The sequence below is a fragment of the Protopterus annectens genome, chromosome 7.part1 (genome assembly GCF_019279795.1).
Source record: "Protopterus annectens isolate FY-2018-M chromosome 7.part1, PAN1.0, whole genome shotgun sequence".
Classification (NCBI taxonomy): Eukaryota; Metazoa; Chordata; order Ceratodontiformes; family Protopteridae; genus Protopterus; species Protopterus annectens.
Window position 1 is genome coordinate 145842691 of NC_056740.1, and position 20706 is coordinate 145863396.

Sequence of the window (20706 nt, forward strand, 5' to 3'; positions counted from 1 at the left end):
CCAGGGTGGCTTGTTTTTTTCAGTTAGTTCTGTACTTCTTCTTGGGGGGGGGGGTACAGATGCCTCTCTGCAACTATTAACATGCATGTACAGGGTTTCTGTGAACAGTTCTGCATAGACAGCAGTGTTCTTATGGTGTATGGGGGCTTGAAGTTTTGCCAGGTTATCATTTAATAGCAGGAAGTTAGCCTTAGAGTAATTCCTGCATATTCTAGGGTTAACTAGGAGTCCAGGTTTTATTTTTACTTCAAAGGAGACCATTTTGTGGTCTGATCTTACCAGGGAAGACATTATCCTAGGGGCTGTGCAGCACTCTCCCATATTAGTGAGGATCAGATCCAGTATGTTTGTACGCCTGGTTGGTGTATTGACAGTCTGGTCCAGGGAGTTTGTTTTTACAAAATTCAGGCATCTCTGTCTGTATGTTTGGTATCATATAAGATTCCCTGTTAATAGGGAAAATTGGGTTAATATCCTAAGCATTGCAGTGTGCACTAAGCAGTAAGATATGAAAGAGGGGTAAATTAAGCTTTAGCTGTCTAAAAAGAGAGCCACTAATTTTAAAACAGCAAGATGGATTGAAATGGGTTGGACACTTTGTATTCTAATTCTATGAAATACAGTGGGATGGCCAATACATTTAAATAGTTCAAGGGGAGTGATTTCACAAAGTGATAATTTTGTGCTTGCTTACGACAGCCAATGAAAGGGGAGAGGGAAGGAGATATGTGATAAAATTAACACAAGGTGCAGGCAACTAGAAAGACAGTTGAGTTTAAGAACACGGCACCAGAGAAGGAGGGTGGGAAAAAATACTGAGACTCACAAGAGAGACAGCTGTGGTCTCTTTCCTAGTTTTAATATGCACTTAAAAGCAGAATACATGTAAAACACAGTGAAATGAAATCAAACCACAATATGCAAAATAGAAGAAGGCAATAAAGTAATACAAAATACAAGAAAGCAAAATCAAACTAACTATTCTTTCACAGCAACTTGCAGCAGAGTCTGGGTGAGCTTTTCCAGTAAAGCTTTGAAATTGCTATAACTGCAAATTGGGTGTTATTCGATTTTTAACTGACTCATAATTGCTGCAATACAGTTAGACCATGTTAACAATTACTACAAGGACAAGAGAATCAAATATAATGTAAAAAAGTACAGCATAGTTCATCTTGTTAAACAGTTTCACTTGCTATATAAGTGATAGGTACTCTTGTTGATGTTTCCTTATTTGACTGTCATATCTCCACAGTAGTTTGGAAAACCGGTTATCTGGCCCATCTAACATACAAAGGCATCTCAACTAGATCTAAAGAAGTTTTAATTCCCCTTACTCATATCTTATCTGACCCATTATTGAATATAATTAACCTTTTGGCATGTATTTATCTAAAGATATCACACAACTTGAGAGACCTCATAAATCCATAACTAAAATATCAGTAGCTTCAAATGTCTTCGTTATCTGGAGAGACTGCTGCCCTTGCTCTGTACTCAGTCTCTTAACAGACATGGCCATGGAGATCTATAGTGTCAGTGGTGCAGCTGGTAGCACACTCACCCTTAGTGTGTAGAAGGCTGCTGGTTCTATTTCCACACCAGGTAGATCAATTACTGACACTGCAGTGCAGCATAAGGGTGTGCTGCACTTTTGTCCTTTGGATAAGATGTTAAACCAAGGCCCCATTTACTTGAGTTGGTGGTAGCTCAGTTGGATGTGAAAGATCCCATGGCACCTATTAAGAGTATAGGTTCTTTATTTATATATAAACATAACTCATATTTACACATGTACAAATATCTAAATATAAAAATTTGTTTGCACATATTCATAATTTCCTTTACAATCATGTAAACACATAAAAACTATAAAAACTCAGTAAAAACCACAGTGAGAAGTCAGACAACTGGGAAAAACAACTCCAATGGCCAAAGTTATAGTTTTATTGAGTGTTTTCGTCCTGGTAAATTGAACTTAATCAGAATAAAACAAGAACAATGATCAGCCATTAAATACTAGCTGATTCTACCAGATTGGTTAACTAATTATGCAAAATAGAAATACTTAATGAACCAGGTTCCACATTGGCAATTTAAAAACCTAGCCAAAATGTATTGTTATATCACTGTTTGTCAATCATGTGATGTTTTTTTATATAGGGAAAACCAAGAGGGCCTTAAAGCAAAGGATTTATCAGCATATTTATGACATCAAGAACAAAATTGACAGGAATGCCCTATTTAAAGACATTAGTTTGTATCCCCAGCATTCTTTTAAATTTTTTGATATTGACCATGTGGACCTGGGATACCGGGGTGTCCTATTGATGTTTTTTTGGAATATAAAGAATGTAATTGGCAGATTAAAGCTAATGCAACCAAGTTTCCTGGCCTTAATGACCAGATTTCATTAAGTGCATTACTTAGACTTAAATCTTCCTATCTTTTATAGGTATAGATAAGATTTATAGGGATTTCATTAAGAATCTGAATGTTTTATTTATATATACACACATATATTTTTATTCCGAGATGCATACATTTTGGCTATATTTTTAAATTGCTAATGTGGAACTTGGCTCATTAAGTTTTTCTGCTTTGCATAATTAGTTCACCAATCTGGTAGAAGCCGCTAGTATTTAATGGCTGATCATTGTTCTTGTTTTATTCTGATGAAGTCCAATTTACCAGGACGAAAGCGCTCAATAGAACATTGACTTTGGCCATTGGAGTTGTTTTTTCCTTTACAATCATGTAAACTTTTCATCCCTATTGTACTCCCACTCATTTTTCCATAACCACCATCTGATTTTACTTAATATTGTTGCTAAAATCCATTTACCATAAAACATAATTTCATTTATTCTTTCATTCCATATAACCCATAGAACATTAAAATAACCTTTCCTCTATTCTTTTAACATATTCTTTACTTCTATTCATATTTAATCATATCCATATTTATTTTATCCACTTCTTTTATATCTTCAAAAATCTTATTTACATAGTTTTCCCCATAACTTTTTTACTCTTTTACATTTTAAAAACACGTGTTCTGTAGTTTCTTCTATCTCTTTTTTATATATGGCATATTTCTTTTTACTGGCAATTTATCTGTTACCAGTCTCCACCAAAAAATTACCAGTCTCCATAAAAAAAATCTTAACATTCTACTTTCTGATTATACCATTTGCTTCTTATTTTTATAGTTTTATTTATTTTCATCTGTTAGATGTTCCCACAGGTTTACATAGTAATGTTTTATCATTACATTTTTATACCATAATTTTCTATCTTTTTCTATATTGTCTTTTCCACAAAATATTTTTTCTTGGTAATATTTTATTTCTTTATTTATGCACTCTTTCTCTTTTTACCATACTCCACAATTTATCATACTTGTATTTATACAGTTTTACTACTAATCTTTTATCCTTTTCATCTATCCCCTTTAATACTTTGTACAAATTTAATGAAGCTGCATATACCACTGGGTTAATTAACCCTAAACCACATTCTTCTTTACTTGTATACAAAACTTTTGTTTTTACTGGGTTTAATCTAGAACTCCATATAAATGAAAAAAAAATATCAGCAATAATTCCTTTTTGAATACTGTTGGCAACATAAATACACTTGCTAAGTTTGCTAATTTTGCCATCTAATTTTTTTCTGAAAGATAATTTATATGTTCTCCAGAAAAGATGTTTGCTTTATTTCTTCTATTGTTTTTCCCATTAAATTCTACTTGTATCTTAATACCCAAATTTCATACCTAACACAGAAATTTCATTCATAGTGAAGAATATACCCTCAATCTTTATTAGGTCACTTAAATCTTTACTTTTCTTTTTATTTAAAGCCATACCTATCATCTCTAGACACTTGTTTGTGCAAATTATTACTTTTTTTATTCAAATTTTGTTTTTTTTTGCAATTATTATAGGATCATATGAGATTACTAGGCTAATGACTCTGGGGCCCTTACAAGCCTAGCCAAGAGTTTATCCCCAAAAAAGAAACCTCAATCAGCGCCTGTCAGTGAGGGACACAGGTGGAACCTCTGGGACAAATTTGTGGTTGACCATCCACTTATCAAGGTTGTGCTTGAAGAGGGTTAGCAATGTACTTTGACATGTAGGGGAGTCTATTCCAGAGAAGGGGCAGCCTCTGGGAGATGATCCTGTCTCTCCAGCAGGTTTTGTTAATGTCCCATATTAGATTTCAGCCTTTTGATTAGGTACTACATGAGGAAAGACTTACGGATATGGAGCATCTCTAGTAGAGCAGGGTTTGAGATTGCCTTGTAGGTGAGACACAGATCACCTCTGAGCAAATCTGTATGATACAGAGTAGAGCGATACTGATTTGAGCCTGTCCACATAGGACAGGTGTTGGAGGCCATAGATTCGCTTTGTAAGGTATTTCTGTGGCCTTTCTGGTTGGTGCAGGTATTTGGAGAGGTACATTTCCAAATGGGGCATTGTATTTAACTATTGACTTAATGAAGGAGTACAGAGAGGTGGTGGTCTCCTTTTTTTCTGGATGCAATCCATTTACTTATGAGATGAACAAAGTAAGAGGCTTTTCTGACCACTGCCACTACATGATGATCAAATGTGAGATTGTTTTCAGTTTGTATGCCCAGTTCTCTTACCACAGGTTGTGTGCTTAGGGGGTTGCTGCTAATGTGGTAATCAGTAGGGGTTATGTTTTTGCCGAATGATATGATGATATATTTCTTTGCATTTAACTTAAGGCCATGACTTTGGCAGCAGTCATTTCTTGCTGCGAGACCCTCTTAAAGTATGTTAACATCATTTGGGGAGACAATGAGAACACCCAAGTTACAGCTGTCTGCAAGCTAGGCATTTTGTCTTTGCCTGGACCTCTGAGAAGTAGATGCCAAACAATAGGGGTCCCAGGACAGATCCCTGGGGGACTCCACTAGTAACAGGTCTGCTGTTGGAGGTAGTGACACCTATTTTGATCTTGTGGGTCCTGTCAGTGAGTTAGTTGGTCACCCACCTGATGAGATAGGAATTTACACCAAGTTCTGTTAGCTTTTCGATGATGCCAGAGTGGGGGATTGTATCAAAGGCTTTGGCCAAGTCAAGGTAAGTTGTATGTACTGACTTTCCCTCATCCAGTGCCTTGGTGACAGTCTCAAAAAAGTCAACCAGGTTCAACAGGCAAGATCTGCCCTTGATGAATCTGAATTGAGTGGAGTCAAGTCCTTGGAGATTGCCTATGCCTTTGTTTATGAGGTCCATAATAATATGCTCCATGGCCTTACAGATCAGACTTGTCAAGCTAATGGGGCTATAGTTTCCAGGGTCAGTAGTGGCACCACCTTTGTGCAAAATGATGACAATGGCAGTTCTCAACTCTGCTGGAATGAAGCCTTTACTTAGGCTATGGTTGAATAGTAATGTCATCTACATATGTTAACAGAACTAGAATTCTTAACCCTTCAGATGTTCTATACCCTGCCTCCTTCACGTTGTCATTTATTTAACATACTAATACATTCGTAACTAATGCAATGAGTATACATCTCATTGGATATCCCTGCCTTACACTCTTTATATGTGCCTTTTGGCTTAACCAGACATTTACAAGTATTTTTACTTCATCTATGTCAACATATAGTAATAATAATTTCCCAAGTTTCTCACTGATAATATATTCTTACATTATTACCCATAAGATTTCATATACAATTGTGTCAAATGCCTTAAGGTCTCCTATCATGATTTTTTTCTCTCCTTTTCTGTCCATAATATCATCCACAATTTTTCTATCATTAATAATTCTTGACAACTCTTCCCCTTTATACTATATGTGCTATTTTCCATAATATTTTTCATTTTAGTTTCAAATCCCTCTTGTATTATTTTCAAAAGATCTTATAATCATTATTATTCAATACTATTGGTCTCATTTTTTTAATTCTGTTCTTTCTTCTTTCATACAAGTATTCCACTACATAATTCCTTATACATAAAAACCTTCATTTAACCATTCAATCACAATCTTTATTATTTTTTTTTTGCCAATCCCTTAAATTTTTTATACATTTTTACCCTATTCCATCTAGGCCTTCAGCCAAATCCATATTTATTGTCCTAATACTTTTCCTAGCTTGTTTAAATAAATCTCTTTTTCTGACTTTCTATTCTCTTTTTCTGTTACCTTTTTTACTTTCCGTGTTTTTTCACTAATTTCTTTTTTTCTTTTAATGCTTCATGTACATATACTGTACATCATTCGTAATATTATCCTGAGTTTTTTCTATTTCTCCTTTTACATTTCTTATTTCTCTCATTACACTGCCATCTTCCTTTACTAATCTGCTTAAGTAACTTTTGATACTTCTTGTTTTCCTTGTAAAGAATATATTTGCTTATATAACAGTTCTTGTATTTTTCTTTTTATTTTTTTATATAATAATTTTTCTTGGTCAAAGCACTTTCTATCATTACGTTCTAAATCTTCCAATGCATCATGATATGTTCTTTTATATTTTTCTTTCTTTACTTTTCTCACATCATATTGCCGATGTAAAAAACATTTTTTTATATTTTCCTTGAATATTATCCACCATTCAGACCATTTTTTATAAAATGTTCTCATAGTAATATGATCTTTCTTTAACTGTATAACTAATCTCTGCCCTTCTTTATTCCATGCTTTCTCATTTATCGTTTTTATTCCTTTGCCTATTTTGTATATTCCTTGCTTTTTTTTATCTCTAGCCATATTCTAAGATGATCAAAAAATCCTGTTTCAACTACTGCCCATTCTCCTATAACTAAACCTTCTGATACTATAAAATCTATTTTAGTTCTATACATAACCCTGTTGTAAGTCCATAAATTCTTGTCTCAAAGTTTTTACTTACCACATCCTATAACTTCTAACATTTTTCTTGTATCATTTCCTTTCTTTTTACGCTTGCCCTTAATTCAGAATTTGTCTCCTGATGTTATAATATTCATATCAATCACTGCATAGTCTAAAATCTGATGAAATAAGCTTTCCCTTTCTTAGTTAGTATTAGTGGATGGCACAGTGGTGCAGCAGTAGCATTGTTGACTCTCTGCAAGAGGTTTTCCGGTTCAATTCTTAACTGGAGTGCCTTCTGTGCAGAGTCTGCATGTCCTCCCTGCATTCGTGTGTGTTTTCTCTGGGTGCTCCGGTTTCCTCACATGTTACAAAGACATGCATCTGGAGCATTTCTCCCTGGACCTCCCCTGAAAATTGGCTTTGTTCCAAATCAGACTTTCCCAGTTAACAAATGCTAAATAAAATAAGCATATAATGTTAAAATTCTATATACTTGTTATTTCCATTTTAAATCTACAATGGTTAATCTTCCCATTTTTGCTAAAGTTGCATCTAATATCTTTACTGTATTTCTATAGAATACAGCTATTCCAGAACATCTCTCATTTCCCAAATTCCAAATTCATTCCTCCCAATAGTTTTTCTGTTTGTAATTTTTGTTAAAAATATTGTCTTCTAATATAATTACATCTATATCGCGTGTATTACACCATTCCACAATTTCTGTTCTTCTTCTTATATTATTATTATTATTATATTATATGTTAACTATGCATGATATTGAATGCATTTATGAGTAACTATTCTACATGATATTATCTTTAATATTAACTATCAGTTGTATCTAAATTGTATAATGCATCTTGGAGCTTTTCTTCCTGGGCCTCCACTGAAAATGGGTCAGTTTGGCCCAGTGGATTTCCCCGGTAATCAAACTGCAAATAAATAAATAAATAAGAAATATTCTTAATACTATTCACATTTACAGAAAGCACTTTAAAATTTTCATTTTCTCTTTTCCTTAGATGCATGGTTTTATAAGTTCATAGCTAGTTACTAGGCTAGCTTTCTTAATAGGACATTCTAAGCCTAACCAATTTCCTTTCCAAAGGTGAGAATCAAACTCTGTATCTTGTGTCTGTGAGTCAAAAACCTTAAACATTATACCAAGCCCCAAGCTTTAGTTTTATATATTCTTTTTCATCTATTTCCTTTCCTTTTTCCTTTTGTACTTATCCCTTTAATGTTTTTCTTTTTCTGTCTTTTACCCTTTTACCAATAGAATTGTTTTCCCCTTCACTACTTCCCAGTTTCTTCTTCATCACTTATTTCAGAACCATCTTCTATATCCTCTCTCATATTTTTTCTCATCTAATTTTTCTTCTTTTTTCATCTACTTCTAAAATTTCTTCTTTGCTCATTTTCTTCCCTTTCTTTTTCTTTTTCATTACTGTTATTTTCATTTTTGGAATCCATCCATAAATGTCTAATTTTATTACATATATAACACTCCAATTCACATTTTTGCATCATGTCCCATTTTCTTTTGTCACAGTTACTTATCAAATGTCTTTTTTCCACAAAAGAAACATGTTGCCCCCAGTATTTTAAAACACCCCTATTCCCCTCCACATTTATAATTGGTATATGTGTAATTTTTTTCTCTTTCTATTTTTAACACAGTATTACAGTCCCAGAAACCAGTCAATAAACCCCTTTTGTCATAAACTTTTGCGATGTCCAGTACTACTTTACATAAAGCTTTCAAGTCCTTTCAAAGTCTCTTTCTACCTCTGTTCAAAATTGTACATGGATCTTCTTTTTTGTTTCTCTATTAAATGCCTTTATCACATAGATTCCATGAGTTAGTCTTTCTTTTTTTATATTCTCCAAGAAAACTTTCCATTGAACAAAATTGTTAATAAAAATAAATGCTCTTATCTCATGTGCTTTTATACCCAAAGAAGATATTAAATTGTCTCACACTTCATACCTGTCAATTTCATTTACGTCTTTATTTGAATCCTTACCAGATACTTCTGTTTTTCATGTTCTTCTGCGTTCTTTTTTGCTACTCCTTTTTTTGGCTTTATGTTCTCTGCATACGTTTTCTTTTCCATCTCACCACTATTCTTCAGGATTGTCTCTGCATCCTCCTTTTGTATTTTCTCTGTAATGTCCCCCCACTAAACCTCTCCTTCATTTTTTGGCTCACTCTGTACCACAATTTCTTTAGGTAAATCATTCCACAATCCTCCCAACTGGAAGGTTGTAATTATACACCCATCATTTTCTGAGTCTTGTCCATTAAACAGGTTTCTTTGAAATATTTCCTCCAAATCCTGCACACATTTGTCTTATCCTTCATTTTTTAACTACTCTCTCATCTCCTCCTCCTTCCTCCATCTGCCTCCCTGCTTCTCCAGGCTGCCTCTGTGCCTGGAATGGAAACATAAAGTGCTCCTCCAAAATGGTTTCCCACTCATAACAAAGATGAGTAAGGGAGGTTCCCCAATGCCCTGACCAAATTTCCCCTAGTAGTACAAATACCACCTCAGATCTCCCATGAAAAGAAGCTAATATCCTAGTGGGACTAACCTGGTCAACAAAAGGATACATAAATAAAAATATGTCTAGCCTTGTGTGTCCTGAAAGATCCAATCCTATTTGATATCCTATTCCTTTGCAGAACTAATGGTACATCAAATACTCAGTTAAAGGAACTAAATTTTCATCAGCAGATAAGACACACTGGTGTGATTAGATTCATATCCTAATATATTCCTCACCTCCTGGAATAAACTTCCACTACATGTCAAGCAGAGTAGCACCCTTGCCACCTTCAATGTAAACCTAGATAACTGGATGGTCAGCCTCACATTCTCTCCTGTTTTGTCTTGTCTTGCCTTCCTTGAGGCAGAATTGAAATTTTGAATAGGGTTTCTTGATAAGCTAGAAATGGTCTGTAGACCAATTGTCTAGTACTTGCCTATGAACCTATAATGTCATAATTTATTGGGTCATTTATATGTTCCATGGCTTTGCAAATGAGATCATTAGACTGCTAGACCTGTAGTTGCCAAGGTCAGTTGTGTGGCCACCCTTATGGAGCAGCATTGCCACTGCCATACACCAAAACTCTGGGATAAAGCTGGTAGCTAACCTTAGTTTAGATAGTTTGAGTGGATCTACCAAGGCCTGTTTAGTGATGGTTATTAAATAGTCAGGTATGTTATAACTTTAATGTAGTTCTTCAGTGATGATTGGGGGGGGGGTTGAATGCATCAGGAATAGGTGGGCTGTGGATATTTATCTCCTGAGTGAAATTTGCACTGAATTTGTTTACTGGTATGTTGGGATGTCAACAAGGACATAATATGTAGTGCCATTTTAGATGAGATCTGAGCAATGTTTGGTGTTTCTAAAGTTCCTAACATACCTAAAAAAAGGATTTGTAATTGTCCTTGGCTTCAGATGGTAACTTAAAATAATGAACAGCTTTAGTAGTCTAAATAGCATTTTTCAACCTTAGGTAAATTTTCTTATGTTTACCTTGATTTGAAAGTTTTTGTTTTTCTTTTATTGTGAGGTTTATTTCCTTCTGTATTTAGATCTAGTCATGATTATCTATTCTATAGCATTATCTAAGTGGGCATAGAACTCCTTTGTGAAGTTACTTGCTGAGGCCAAGTCAGAAGTTAGTTTTTGAAAATTTTACAAAATTTCTTGAGATTTGTGCATTTGAAATCCTTGAATTAGGAGATGTCTGTATGTACAGGTTCAGATATTTTAAAGATGAAGGTTACTAAATTATAATACAACTTGACTGTGAAAGGAGATATCAGGGGAATTGTGTATAATGATGCTATATTTGTTAGGACTGGATCAAGAATATTATTGCCTCAGGTGGGTTTGTCAACAGTTTGCTCCAGGGAGTTTTTGTTGCAATCCAAGAACTTTTGTACATATTCTGGATTTTGAGGTTTATATGCTCCAGCTTATTGATGGCAAGTTAGGCTCCCAAGATGGAGTTTTATTTATAGGAAGTTCAAATACATTTAGGAACAACATATGATTTCTGGAGGACATGGACTGTGTCCTGTAATGATCTGTGAACTGATGGTCTTATTTTTGTGTGATTTGGAGCTCAATGAGCTGTTCGTGGATCTTTTGGAATTTGTCTGGAGGTTATGTGGCACCTAACAAATATGGAGATGCCATCACAGTTGTCATCAGGCCTGAAAGCATGGTAGGCACAAAACGCAGTTATGGAGGGAGTGCTTTCTGAACACTTAAAACTAAGTTTCAGTAATGACACAAACATGGATGCGCTCTAAATAATAGATGGATTCAAGGTCTAGCATGCTGCTGTTGAGACTTCTGGCCCTGAGAAGAGCCACACTGAGGAGGTCTTGTTTTGGATTTGACATAAATCTTATGTTGGCATGTTTATCAGCAGGAATACTAAAAAAAGGCACTATGAAGGCAGCAAAGAATTTAGCCAGTATGTGGAAGCCTTGGAATTAATTCAGACAACCTGGGTAACTATGTCAACAATAAAACACCCATAAAAGTTGATTCATTAGGCCTTCATCAGACCTATCATAGAGTATAATGCCCCCTTCAGTATGTACCTTACCAGAGACATGCAGCAGCTGAAACACCACAAAAGTTCTTTACAAAAAGAATAGAGGGAGTAAACACAATCTATTATGCTGATTGCCTCCAAGCCCTGTCTGTTTAGTCAGTATCATACAAACTTCTGAGAAGTGATCTTTGCCTGGCATACAAGGTTTCCCTGTTTTGATGAACCTTTTGCACATCTGCAAAGCAAAAACTGCATCAGAGCTACTAGATTAAAGACCTAAATTTTGCTTGCAACATAAATAAGAACAATGTTGGACACAGAGAGAATTTCTCAAAGAATTCCAATTCTCTGGAACATGCTTCCCATCCATTTGAAGCAGAATTCATCCTTATCCCTCCTTAAATGCAACTTGGAGCAATAGATGGGTAATTGGAAATTCACCAATTGCCTGGTGCCTATGTCTCTGGACAGAGCCAGTCAGTAAATTATTCATATATAAATCAAATGTGTGGGTCACATTTGGGTTGCACAGCTAGGCTTACAAGGGCCATAGTGGTCATTGGCCTAGTATACACCTATGAACTTAATGAGGTGCAAGTCATTGTTAACAATGCATGTAGCACTGTCAAGCATCTTTTCCCATGCTAATGCATCCCTCTCAAATGACATAAAGTTTTTATCTACTTCCCATATGAGTAATTTTTGAATGGGTCTGTTACTATCCAGTCCAAAATATTTACTTTCAGTAACTTTATCCTTGTGGTTATTATGTATAAGCTGTGTGACTCTATATAGATTGATAGTGGGGTGAATAGTCTTATGAGCATTCTTGAGCCAACAGTATTAAAGTCCTCTAGATTATTTCAGGAGAAATATTTGAATCTAGCCAGGATATTATGTTCTTAGAGGCTGACTTACTTCCATTACGAGGTATATACTATGTCCCTAATACATATTGGTTTCTGTGTAGGTGAATTTTAAGTGTAGCCACTAGGATTTCAACTTTGTTGACTTTTGCTATTCATGTGGGGTACAATTCAAGATGACATATTTTTGAATGTTTAATGGCTACACTACCAGCTCTTTTACTAGCATGATCATTATGGATTTTGTCATAACCGGGAGGGAGTATTTCTTTCTTTTATTGTGCCTTAATTTTCAGATTTGTTTGTTTGAGATTGTGCCTGGAGAATAGAAACACATCCAGCTATTCAGGTCCATTTTATTCTAATTACTATGGGCATTAATATGATACATTTTTATTCTAGCAGGGAATATGATTGCTCAAAGTGGCTTTATATATGGCTGGTAATGTGAATGTTACAACATTTTAGAAGTAGTTTGTGTTAAGATTCATACTTGTGCTTGGATTTCTGAAGCAGAGTTTGGATCTGGTATGTTTAATTATAAATCTTTGTTTTGTTTGTAGATATTTTAAACCAGTCTATTTGGAAATGTCTAAACAATGATGTCCATAATGCTGACACAAACAATATAAAAGAAAATTGAAAATACACTGTGCATGCTCTGAGATATAACCTCAGAGCATGTAAATCGAAAGTGCTTTTTTCCCCCCAGGTGGCAGCCCCTCCTTAACCCCCAATACCCTATGTAACTTGTATATTCCAACTCCAAGACATCACAATACTGGGGATCAGGCATATTCCCAACATTGGTACTATAGTGATTTTGCTCAATTGTTGATCAACTGTATTGCCAACAAAACAGCTGTTAACAATTCCTACAGTCAACCTAAGTGATGTCTTTCCTTTTAAATATATTAGCTGTTTTTTTAGGCTGGGTGCTTTTGTGGAAATGCTAGAATAATGGTAGTGTATGTATTAAGTGGGACATGGTAACTGGTAAGCAAAATTAAAAGAAGAAAAGTAAGCAAAGATAGATGTTTTAGTTTGTACAGCCAATGCCTGAAACTAATTACATTTGCTTTGTCATCCTACTGGAGTAGATGTTGCTTGTTTCTTTTGTAGTGTAATGTTGAGGGGATGATTAATCTGAATGTGAGTCAGCTTACTACCTTATTGATTTTAATAGTTATTGAGGATTTGCATCATTACATACGTAATAAAATTGGGAATGGACTGGCAATTCTACTGAAGGGAATACTTTGTACTGAGTAGGTAACAAGGACTGTAAGTCAGTATTGTTTTGATATATAACATTGGTGGACTTTGATTAATCAATGTCTAGCACTGGAGTGCATTACAGTGGAATAAGCATTGATTAAGTGAAATAATTCTACAGAATGATGGAAGTGATGTTTAAATCAATGGAAGGATAAAGGAAAACGAGGTGGGGTAGATATGAATGGGGAAATTAGTTCATGAGGTATTGCTATAGACGATGTTAACCTCATCAGGAGAAAGATTGCTATTTGATGGTAGAACTTGAGAGGGGAGTTGAAGATGAAGAAAGTGAGGTAGTGGGTAAGAGGGATGGGGGGTAGGATAGAGAAGTGAAGTGAAGGTGAGTATAGGTGGGAAAAATGCAGTCAGTTTTCCCATGAATGGGAAAAAAAAAACTCCTTCCAAAAGCTACCACAAAAATATTCACAAAATTTAAGGGCTATATAGCAATAAGCACATGCATATTTGGGTGCTATTGAATTCCAGAGAGCCAATCAGTGTGTATAGCAGTAGAGCTTACTTTTGTTGCAAGTTAGGTTAAAAAGAAACAAATCTCAAGTTTATTTAGTTATTTTAAACATTCCCTGAGGCTTGAATCTGCTTTCTGTTGTGAGAAGGTAAACAAATCTCTGCATGAAACAAGTGAGAATGGGAAGGGGACTATAGAAGTGGTAACTTGCTATGTGGCCTGTGAAAATAGAAAGAAAAATCTCATTAGCAGTTGCCTAAAAATGTCTGGAAAACAAGTCTGATTAGCAGATCCCCAAATGTGGCTGAGTACTGTACAAATGGAACAATACACAAGGAAAGGCAGCATAAATCCAACAAATATTTGGATAGTACTGCATTGTATAAATGATTATATGGGTATAGTAACAAAGCAGTTCAGTAATGTTTCCTGTGGTGTAACATTAGTTTGAAGCCATTGAGTAGTGTAAGAGTATTACAAAAAAAAACTAAACCCTAAGTAGCAGTGCAATATAGCAATGGTTTAACTTTAAAAGGCAAGTAATAGAATGTGAAACTCCGTAGAATATGTTGATAAATGCTGAAAGAAAGTCTGTTATCCTAAGTAATGAGATAACTGTTTAAATGAAGGGCTTGCTAAATAAATAACCCTTCTGCTGTGACCTTCCCTGTTGTAAAACACATTGTATTTAAATCCACAAAGTGTGTGAAATGCATATAAATGCCCAAAAGTCAAGAAACAAGACAGCCAAGTTTCTAACCACAGGCATTCTTTAGGAATCATCAGAACCCACAATTTAATGATGATGTTTAACATTGATTGTGAAGCTGGGCGACCCCCCACATTGTGAATTGCAGTTCCCTGCAGAATGCTGTTAAATTACTGCTGTGAGTTGTTTCAGTTTACAGCATTACTTGCTCTTGGCATCTAACTTTTAGAATGTGACATACACACACTCATTTTAATGTGCCTTCATTACTGGGTTTGTACAACTATGGTTTTGTGTTGGCATTTTTTACTGGCAGAATACATGGGTTAGTGCAAGTTTTGTTTTATTTCTGGATCCTTAATCTTAAATGCGACATTGTCATGCCATTGCATCAAAACATCTGACATGTTGTCTCTGCATAATTACAGATATTGTGATTGCTTACCTTTGCATGCCAAATATTAACATACTTCATATGTGCATGTCGGTTCTTCACTAGCTGTATTCTACTTCTCACTTTAGGGAAGAATGCAGAGCTATTTAATTAAGGCTTACGATGTAAACATTCCTTATTCTGTTACAACTGTCACTGCAGTAATCAGTTTTACTTTTCATTTTTAGTTCTGGCTGGTGATGCACTACCTGTCAGAAATGACTGATGAGCAGACACTGATAATGTACAGTGGCCATCCCCTAGGTTTGTTCCCCAGCCATCGAGATGCGCCTCGTGTGGTCATTACTAACGGAATGGTGGGTATTGTTTCTTATACCAGATATACTGCACATATGATAAAGTATTGACTTGACAAATGAACAACTGTTTATTTTGGCAACTTGCATATTAATAATTGGAAGTTAAAATATGTATTATAAAATGCTCATACATGGTAGCAAGTTATTGGCTGTTATTTTTTCTCAAAAAGTGGTCATTTTTTGTTTTGCTCACTCTAATTTCCTGCTTATGCTATTATCTGCAATTTGTCTCATGGTTATATTCCTCAATAACATTAAAAAGTGTTAAAGCCTTGTAAGTCCTAATTTTTTATAAGTATTAAATCACTTTAGCTCATGGCACCAAAATGTTTTTTTGACATTACAGTTTGATGCTTTAATCATCATCTCCTCCTCATTGTCTTGGCTTCTTTCTGTTTCCTTAAAAATCTTTCAGTCATCTAACTGAAATGGTGCAGTGCATTTCCTGAAGACTGACAACTAATCTGCCAGCTCTGTTTTCATGACTCTTCTAGAATTTCTTGTGGTATCTGTTCTTAAATGCTCTTCCCCTAAACATGCCCAGTATTTCAAGTTCCACAATATATTCTGGATTTGATCGACTTTCTACAATTCATACTTGGAAAACAAACTTTGTAAGACACCTAGGCACTGATGTCATAAATAAGAAAAGTTATGTAAATGCAATCCCTGATATCCAGAGTGCCCCTCGTAAGTAGAACTATCCAAATGTGTAACAATAACCTTTAACGTTGGTAATGGATTGTGTGAATAGAGAGTCTTTTGAAGAGGTTATCAGAAGGTGATCTGAACTTTGCTTGGACAAAGTTTCCAGTGGGCTGTTGTGATTAAAAACAGTGGTAATGATCACAGTAATGAAACATTCCATCTTACTTCGCAAAAGTCCACATTAGTTTTGCAAAGACAAATTAGTGACTGTACTGAACAAATGACAAGAAGGCAAATTACCTTCATCAACAGTCAACTCCCACCCCTACCCAGCAGTTGTGGCCACTTCTGTGTATACTTCAGATGCCTGCTTGTGTTTGATGCCAGTAAAGATAATAAGAAATAGAAAGCTTTGATTTTTGTGTGGAAATGTTTACATATTTTTTTTCTATACCCCAGATAGCATACAGAAAATATTTCACGGCACAAGCTGAACTTGTTAGAGATGGGGAAGGACATAGGGACATAGCTGCATGTTTTTTGGGGATTGTAAAGACCTGGATATCTCTAGAGGGTCTAAGTGGTAAGGGGTCTTCACTAGTAAAGGGAGATACTTCATGGATATCAGTGGCGGCTGGTGACTTTAAATTAAAGGAGGGCTGCAGGAGACAGCTAATGGGTGGGGCCAATGGGAAGGGGTGTGGCCAACTAGAAAGGGGTGGAGCTATGCTCAAAACCACAACTGGAACTTTAAATATGCTGCCCTAGGTGCCAAATAGTCATTACGAGAGTCCAGTCAAGACAAAATGAAGTGTAGAAGAAAAAAATATTTCAATGCATTGGCTACATGACAACTTACTTAATATCCAGAAGGAAACAGGTTGTGAGGCATGAAAAAATAAATTACTTTTTAAATACATTACTGGAATGCCAGTCAAAATCAAGTATAAAAAAACAAGTAGTACTCAACTCAAACCACTACTCCTTGCACTGCAGTTCTAATTATAATTTATAGTCAGCTTTATAAAATGACCAAGTAACATGCTGAAAGTAGCAATCTCTGTGATACCCCCGCTTGTAAAAATGTTTCTTATCCACAAAAGACCTGCTGCCTGACACAACTATCTACTTGTTTCATGGGTAGACATGATCAAAGTAAAAAATGAACAGCAAACAAGAAACAAGCTCAAGATAAATTGCTTAAAGGATTCCTGCACAAGTTATGGACCACACATGATAGATTGGCATTCTGTTTAGTTTACGGGTAAGCCTGCAAAGATGACTGCAAGTCTCCAACAAAAGATTACTGCAAGTCTCCAACAAATGTAATGAGCTTCTGAAAATACTGTAATCCTGTCCTTTTATTACGAATACTGTCATATGTATTTCAATATCCAAGGCTTATACATTATCTAGTTATGTAAATATTCTCGGCATGGCAACAACGAAAAGGTTTTCAATGCTGGTAATTCTTTAACAGTATGCTTATTAAAGCGTACTTGCATCTTACAATCTCCGACAAGCTTACCTGATGGTCATTAAATCATTGCTACTTAAACAGAGAAACAGGGCACTGTGACAGCATGCATTTCCTGAATAATAAGAAGCATAAATCAACAGTATAAAAATATGACAGAAAACCAGAACATTCTGCAAAATCAAGGACAGATGAAAAGTCATGGTCATACTTGTGGTCTTCCTTGGATGGGGGAATACTCTGCACACTTACACTGCATAACTGCTCCTTGCCTTCCTTGGACACATCCAGAGCCACTACAATGGGGAGTGGGGTGCAACAAGTATGTCACAATTTGAAATGTCTCTGGCTGACAGTGATGGGTCTGACACTCATACCTCTCAGCTTCAGAGCAAGAAATCTGGACAAAGCCATACATAGAACTAGAAGTGGGACACAGGCCCAAAAATAAGGACACTTTTTAAATATTGCTCTTATTAACTTAGATAACAGAACAGTAGTAGGTCTTGCATTAGTACGAATTTTCTGAAGGGTATGAAATCTGAAACTATTTCTGCCATTATTTTCTAACTTCAATCTTTAATGACTTGCCACTAATTTGCCAGGAAACACAATTTTATGAAAAACAGACCAAACTGTGATGCAAAAATATAAAGTTGCCACACAATACAGCTGGCAACCTGTCAAAAAAGGGACACCTTTTTAATATTAACACTGTTAACTTGAGCAGCTAACAAAATAAGAGCATCTACATGCATTTCTGAAATAAAAGTAATCTATAACTCTGATCATTACAGTTATATATAATTGTAAACCCTCCACGTTTTCTTCCAAAATTGCCATTTTGAGGAGGGATTATTAGGGGAGAGCAACATTTTGAGCCAAAATTGGGGACAATGGAGAGGTTTAGATATTCCTAATTCTACAAAGCGATTTGCACATCCCTCTTAATGCAGGAAATCTGGACAAGGCCAAATATACTGGGGGAACATACAAACACTACTAAAAATTGCTCTTGTATAAACTTAAGACAGTTGATAGAATAACAGGTCTTGCATTAGCATGCATTTTTCTGAAGGTTATGACGTCTGAAACTCAATGTCTGTCATTTAGTGACTTCATTCCTAAATGATTTGCTAGAAAACCACAAATTTTATGAGGAACAAACCAAAAATAAGAAGCAAATATCTTTTCATTCTGCAAACATATGGACAGCTGAGAGGTATAGTTCAACCGGGGCTGTCTGAGTTTGCTACCCCCCCCCCTCACAAAATCATGGTCGAATGGAGCCTCCCCCCATGCAGCCATTCCAATGTCCCATTCCTTGGTTATTTTGCCCCATTTACCATAAACACTGTAATGTGCATACTGCTTTACTTCTGTGATGATTTAGATTTCATTTGAAAGTTTTATTTTGCATTTTACAGCACAAACCCTAATAGATATCTGTTAAACAAAGCAATGCAGTCTCACAATGAAAATAGACTTAGCATTAAAACTTCTCTGCCCTTGAAACTCACATGCATTGAAACAACACTGAAACCCACATTCAAAGAAAACACATTTTGCCAGTGGCAGATAAAGATTAACTCTGGGCTGTTTTCAAAATCATAGGCCCCTTAAACATGAAACATAGGGGTGGAAAAATCACAAGCCACCAAGTTTCAGACCGAGATCAGCAATAGGAGAGCAGTAAGCAAGTCAAATAAGTATTCCAGCTGAAAAAGAAATTCAATCTGAACAAATCAAACCTCAAAAAAAATATATATTATTCATAGGGGCAAGTCCCCCCTGCACTCCATACACCCCTTTGAATTTATATATACCAACAATGAAGTCACATAACAGCATGGAAAGGACAAATTCCCACTCCCAAATGTCAACAAAGCTGCAAAAGGCACAGTTAGTAATATTGTTTTTCAACATTACAACGTTTGCAATGTGGGACTCGCACTGGTGGACTCGACCACTTGTGTGTCAAGTGCATGATAGTACTGTAATTGTATATGTAAAAAAACAATGAAGAAATGGATGTGTGTGCCTTTGAAAGAGTTGATCCATCCCTCCTGCTAAATACAAAATTACATTGTTAGTGACTGCATTAAATTGGTTATTAGCCTACATATCAGACAGAACCTTCATGGATGCAAGGAAACAGTGTCTGAAATGGTACAGCTTCTATAAGCAATCCAGAACCCTTGCTGTCCTCCATTTTTATAAATGACCTCCTCTACAGTCTGTCAGCTATACACTCTGTACTGATTATACCATAATATAATGCTGCAACACTGCACTTACAGACATACAAAATAATTTTCAAAGATACGTCAGACACATCTAGAGCTAACAAAACTTGAAGTCCTACTCATTATTATACTGCTTCTTCAGTAATGTTGTTTGTACCATTCAACGACTGTCTAGACATCTTAGCATTGTTATAAATGACCCTCAAGACACACCACATCCCATTACAATTCACCAAACTACTTAAGTCTTGTGCTAATTCAACAAAGGACATTCACTCTCCATACCAAACATGGTGCAACTGGCCCCGCAACAAACCAAATTGGTGTATAAATACATGCACCTCTTAACCACAAGAAGTTAGAAATCAATATACAAATGTTAATGCCCAAAACTGTAATCTCAGACCAGAATACAAACATCCTGCAAACTACTGCTGGGAAAACATACATCTCTAAAGCTAGAAAATTCCATTGCATTTCACTGCACAAGGTAATTTGACTGGAAATCATTTCCTTAACTCTCTAATATTTAAGTTGCTAAACTGTAGTTACTGTTGTTCTCTTGCATCTGAACATCATGCAAAACCTGCTTACGTACCTCCTTACTCTAGTTAAACCTAGACTATGTTTCAGTAAGATCCAGTTCCAAGATCATACCTATGGAACTGCCTTTCACAGGACATCAGAAGTTACCCATTCAAGAAGAAGTTTATTGAACAACTAAGTGAACAACACAAATGCGCCTGCCTAAACAGTGTTTAACTTTGTATTATTTAAATAGCAGTAATGCAAATGCAATGCAATTATTTTTGTGCATCAG

The 20706-nt window shown here is 35.5% G+C and overlaps 1 protein-coding gene across 1 annotated transcript in view; it reads left to right on the forward strand.

Annotated features, from left to right (window-relative positions):
• The window catches only part of UROC1 (urocanate hydratase 1), a 1269467-nt gene that overhangs the window by 375711 nt on the left and 873050 nt on the right, over positions 1 to 20706 (forward strand). Inside the window, exon 6 of the mRNA XM_044078604.1 lies at positions 15384 to 15512. Coding sequence (XP_043934539.1) covers positions 15384 to 15512 — 129 coding nt within the window. The remainder of the gene's footprint in view (positions 1 to 15383; positions 15513 to 20706) is intronic.